The following is a 6060-nucleotide window of genomic DNA, read 5'->3' on the forward strand; positions in this document are numbered from 1 at the left end:
CTATCAATCAAGTGGTGGAGTGGGTGTGGGGAGACCCACAGATGACAGAGAGAAAGGTTTTCCTTCCCTGTGTGGAGCTCTGAAGTATTACAAGAGCAGTTTGCAAAGAAACGTTCTGCTTTCTATTATTACTGTTTGGTGGAATTAGAAATAATGAGCTGGGAACCAAGAGATGGAATCCAGGAAAATACAGACAGCACCAATATGTGTCAGGGCACAGGATCACAGAAAAGAAGGAGACTGAAATGATGCCTGAGATTCAGCATCTCTCTGGCAAGTACAGGCTGGACTTTGGAAAAGGGTGAAGTGACTCGAGCTCTGCCCTTGTAGGAGGGATGAAAGGAGCAAGTATCTGTCTGGGTCCAATTTCCTCATTCATTCTATTAGTCATTTGGTTGTTGATTTAATTCACCTGCATTGATGTGCCTAACTCTGCTCTGGGGCTGTTGCAGTAAGGGTCTCACGGAAAAGCAATGTCACGAAGAATAAGCACGCTTATTGAAATTGTATTTTAAATAAAGGTGACCATCTGCTCACTCAGGCAAAATGGCGAGCTTCTTTATTTGCAGTTGGCTTATATAGGGAATTTTGTACATGAGCACAATGCAGTAATGACCTCATTGATCCATTTAAACAGCTTATGACAACCCACCCTGTAAGTAGCTCCTCCCTGGTAATCTAATAATCCACCCAACATACACCTTTAAGCATAATCCTTTCAATACAACCCGGTTTAACATAATTCAATGAAGAACATGTTGTCAGTTATTACTTTCTTTGATCTTATCTGATGAAGGGGAAAGAGATGATTTAGGTATTTCATCTATAGGGGCCAAGGCATTAGCTATAACTATCATTTTATCTGTCTTTCTCTCTCTTTGACTTTTGAAAATGTTTTTTTTTTTCACCTGTTTCTGCCTGCATTAAATGAGGGGATAAAAGAAACCCTAAACACTCATTCACTGAGAGTGATAGTGTAAACAACATCTCTGCAAATCTCAACACAAAGGGTTTATTGTGCTAAATGCCATCTACATGGATATTATGAAGTTCTTCCCCTATTCAAATTATAGAGGAATAAATATGCCCCATAGAGTACAAATGTAACTTTCCACAATGGAACAAAGCAAGGACAGGCACAATCTGCAGGGAAAACTTTGGTCGATAAGAATACAAAAAGATTAAACATATTCTAGCTAAAGAAGAATGTATTAATAGACTTGCAGATAAGAAATTGAAATCTCAGAGGAATTCCTGATCAGAGAATTGGAGACTTACATATATTGAATTATCATTGACAAAATACTCTTGCCTAACCACTCCGCTCACTGTGACTGTCAACTGATATTTTTCTCTCTAAGTTCTCTTTGCATAGACAGAAGCCCTAAAAGTGGAGTTTGCCTGAATTTGAGATGTCAAATAAGTTGCGACAGCAGGGCATAGAAATCAGGGGAAAGGAAGAAAATGATACCATGGGCAACGACTGTGGAGTGGCTGACATCTCCTGTGAAGCTATCTCTACGTCCCACCTGCACTGCCTATTGTATAAGGCTACAGGCTGCATGTCCCCTCACCAATGATGTCATATGCTCAGTAGTGATGCACTCAGCTTCCCCCAACTTTAAAAGTGATTGTCAAGCTCTTAGGCAATGTCTCAAGACCTTGCTTCCTAACTATCTCAATGAGAAACCTTCTCTTTGTCTAAACAAAGTTATTTGCAATATTCCCAAATATTCTAGACCAACATTCTAGGTGAAAGGTTCTCAAAATTAAACACGTATCAGAATAATGTGGAGTAGTCACTAAAAATATAAACTTCTTGGTCCTGTCCTTCAGAGTTTCTGATTCAGGAGGTCTGAGGAAAGTTCTCAGAATTTTACCCCTAACAAGTGATACTGATGTTGCTGGTCTGGGAATTACATATTGAGAAGAAGTTTTCCAAACTCTTATTACTCATGAGTCTTGTTACTGTTGTTAGCAGATTAGGAGTGATAGTACTGAACAACATCTCTGCAAATCTTAACACAAAGGGTTCAACCTAACACCTACGAGGAGTTATAAAAGAGAAACTCTGTACTTCTCAAGCTTTAGTCATCCATACTTAAATGCTGTCCTCATTCAGTAGGTCTGGTGTGGAGCTGAAGCTTCTCTTTCTATAACAAGCTATCTACCGGATATGCCAAAGTTATCGTTCATTGAACCATACCTGGAAGAGTAAGGGTCTGAACATTTCTGCCTAAATCGTTCTTCTCAGGCAGTCAGTCTGCCAAAAATCTGTACCCCCCCCTTCTCCCTACCATCTTGTATCAAGTGCTCTAACCTCCCTTACCCTCCACAAGCTACTTCATAATCACTCAAAATAACACATCTTTATTTCCACAAACCAAATAGATCTTCTTTCTTGCATGAAACCCCAAGCCTCTGCTGTATTTTACCTATCCTTCATGTTTCTCACTCCCTCACTCTGGATAGTAGTAGAATCCTTTGTGTTCTAGTTTGTTTGCCTCACTGAACTTCAGTTTTCCCATATACTACATATGCTAAACAAACACTTTTTGAAGGCATCTGTGGCCCTCATTTTCCACTTTCCCTCGGTTGTCTATAAGGTAACTTAACAGCATGTCATGCTCACCATTACAACATTGTCAGCAACAAGCACAAGTATTTTCACATGGTCAATATTCAATAAATAAATATGTCATTTTATTAAGTCAGTTATTCTTATATTAGTACCACATTTGCACCTATCAAGATTGTGGGTCTTCTTCCTTCTTTTTCTACCATCCCTAAAGTTGACAAATAAGTTCCAGTCCTTCTTCCAAAGGCACTGTCTTTCAGGGTTTACAGTCTTTCAGGCCGGGGATTTATAGAAAATCTTGAGAATCCCTCTGCGGATCTCCTTGGTCTTCACACTGTAGATGATGGGGTTGAGCATGGGGGGTACAAAGAGGTAGACATTGGACATCATGACATGAACAATAGGTGGGGCACTTTTCCAGAAGCGGTGGATCATGGAGACAGCAATTATGGGCACATAAAAGGCCAGCACTGCACAGATGTGTGACATGCATGTGTTTAGTGCTTTGAGCCGCTGTTCCCCAGATGCGATGGCCAGCACAGCTCTCAGGATCAATGCATAGGAAAGCAGGATGAAAGTTGAGTCCACACCATAGGTGAAAATTACCACAAAGAGCCCATAGATATTGTTGACATGGATGTCTCCACATGCCACTTTCATGAGATCTGGATGGAGGCAGTAGGAGTGATGCAAAACATTGCCTTTACAGAAGGGCAGCCTTTTCACCAGAAAGGGAAAAGGGAAGAGAGTGATGAAACTCTTGGTGAGGATGCCCATTCCCATAGCCAAGATGCGACGGTTGGTGAGCACCGTGGCATAGTGTAGTGGGTTACAAATAGCCACAAAGCGATCAAAGCTCATGGCTAGCAGTATGCCTGATTCCATGAAAGAGAAAGTGTGAATAAAGAACATCTGTACCAAGCAGCCATTGAAGCTAACTTGGCGGTAGTTGAAGCAGAAGGTGGCAAGCACAGTGGGTAGTGTAGAGAGGGACACACCCAGGTCATTGAGGGAGAGCATGGAGAGGAAGTAGTACATGGGCTGGTGCAGAGCAGGCTCCTGTAGCACTAGAGCGAGGATGGCAAGGTTGCCTGTGATGGAGATCAGGTAGAGGATGCAGAAAATCAGAGCGATCCAGGTGAGGTCTCTCTGTGCCCCAGGGATGCCTGTCAGCTGGAATGTGGCTGGCTGGAAGGGGGTACCATTGGGGCCCAGCATGGCAGGCAGGTGGGAGATTAGAGAGAATGGACTCAGGAGGATGTGTTGGGGCAGATCTTCTCTTTCTTTCTTTCAGTTATCCTGTCTCCAACAAAAGGTCAGAGATTAAAAACGTTTGCCTAAGCCGAGTGTGGTGGCTCATGCTGGTAATCCTCTTATGCTGGGAGGTCACGGCAGGAGAATCACTTGAAACTTGATCTCAGGATTTCAAGACCAGCAGAGAAAGAGCAAGACCTCGTCTCTACTAAAAATAGAAAAATTACCTGGTTGTCATGACAGGTGCCTGTAGTCCCAGCTATCTGGAGGCTGAGGCAGGAGGATTACTTGAACCCAAGAGTTTGAGATTGCTGTGAGCTAGGCTAATTCCAGAGTGAGACTTTGTCTCAATAAAGAAAGGAGAAAAAAGAAAATAAAAGGAAAGGAAAGAGAGGGGAAGAGAGAGAAGAGGAAGAGGAGGGGAAGGGAGGAAAGGGGAAGGAAGGGAAGGGAAGAGAAAGGAAGGGAAGGGAAGGGAGGGAAAAGGAACGGAGAGGAAGGAAAGGCAAAGGAAGGGAAAGGAAGGGAAGAAGAAAAGATATGCTTATCTGTGTTCCTACCTCTCCAGTTAGAGTCTGAGCTCTTCAATGGAACAACAGGATTCTACTCAGTTTGCCACTAGGGTCCTGCACATCAGTGTGGTTAATGATCAAATGAGCAAAACACCATGGTAAGGCATTGTCAGCGACAACATGAATAAAGCCCTTTAGTCCTCACCAGACACTGCAACATCCTTTCTCCACCTTATCTTAACCCACAAGTCATATTATGGGAATTTTGTGAAAAATATTACAAATTAGAATATACTGGGAAGAGGAAACACCATCCAGACCTGTGGGGCCTTTTTGGTAGAGAGCATAGATAGAACAAATACCTCTACTAAATGATAGCTTCAGTTATACTTATTCAGACTTTACCTCAGGCTCCCAATCCCAATGGCTGCCCCTGAACTTGTCATCACTATAAACTATGCCACCACTGAATTCCTAAATTTCTATCTTTCACATTCTGACCATAGGTTCTACCTTGCAGCTCCCTTACCTTCTCAGTTCTTAATGCCACACACTTGCATCTTCAACTCCTCTTTGTCTTTCACACATGCTTGGTGAACCTCAACCCTTGGTCAAGTCTGTAGTCAAACTTGCTGTGCAGCTGGGTAAAAATCAAAGAAGCAAATATTTTATCGAAATCAAAAAAAGAGAGAATGATTACTTTCCATGGCCTAGATTTTATACTTATTCACACTCCAATTCTTTCTTAGCCCCTGTTTTCTAAGAAAGAGATTATTCACATTATTCTTAGATAGGACCTCCACCTTCTGGATTCCATTCCTTGTCACCTTCAGAGACCTTTTAAACACATATTAATCCAGCATATCTTCAATCTTTTTGGTTTTGCCTCTTTTTCTTCAGGCAATAAATATACGCAAGACTGTACTATCATAAAAGCACAGTAACCTTACCCTCTAGCTACCACTCTATGATCCTTTCCTAATTGTTTATCAAATTCCTTGAAACGTTGTTTCTCTGGATCCCAAGATATGGGAGGCTCTAATCTGTTGGTTGCATAACTCCTTCTCTAATTTGGTTTTAGGATCCCCCACTGCAGGGATTCAGTCTTACTGACCTTACTTATCTCAGTCCTCAATTCATTATATTATGGTTTCCATGTGATCCCCCTCAAAACTGAAGCAAATTTCTCTGCACAGTTACTTCTTTGTCTCTAAATCTAATGAAAATACCCTCTTTTGTAATTTCCTTGACATCCTTGCCACAGTTAACACTACTGGTAAATTCATCTTTATCTTTGTAGAACTACCCTCATCCTTCCAGGGGACCATTTCTCAACAATTTTATTCCTACCTGACCTCTCCTTCTCTACCTTCTTTACTGAAATCATCTTTTCTGTCCTTGTTTTTAATCAGATCTGCATAAATTCAGACAAATTAAGCAATAATCAGAATGGTGCAAGCTAAGAAATCCCATTATATGAAACTCCTTCTCATCTTTTATTTTAAAAAAACTATCCCATTATGTTTCTTGATATCCAGAATCTTAATTAAAGCTCCATTCAAAATTTAAGCATAATTGTTCCTTCATTCCTTTTTCTAGAGTCTCCATTCTATTTTAGCACTCTTGGAAAACACAGTGAAGTTAGATAGTGACAAGGAGCTGAAAATAGCTCAGATATCAGTTATAATCCTGAAAGTATATGAACAGTGAGAAGGT

The 6060-nt window shown here is 41.1% G+C and overlaps 1 protein-coding gene across 1 annotated transcript; it reads right to left on the bottom strand.

Annotated features, from left to right (window-relative positions):
• Nucleotides 1-2837: 2837 nt before the first annotated feature.
• On the bottom strand, nucleotides 2838-3833 carry LOC100945184 (olfactory receptor 51I1). The gene has a single exon (XM_003781002.2). The coding sequence runs from the start codon at nucleotides 3794-3796 to the stop codon at nucleotides 2852-2854; it is 945 nt and encodes a 314-aa protein (XP_003781050.1). The 5' UTR covers nucleotides 3797-3833; the 3' UTR covers nucleotides 2838-2851.
• Nucleotides 3834-6060: the final 2227 nt, after the last annotated feature.

Source organism: Otolemur garnettii, unplaced genomic scaffold, assembly GCF_000181295.1.
Source record: "Otolemur garnettii isolate 467f Iridium unplaced genomic scaffold, OtoGar3 scaffold00001, whole genome shotgun sequence".
Lineage (NCBI taxonomy): Eukaryota > Metazoa > Chordata > Mammalia > Primates > Galagidae > Otolemur > Otolemur garnettii.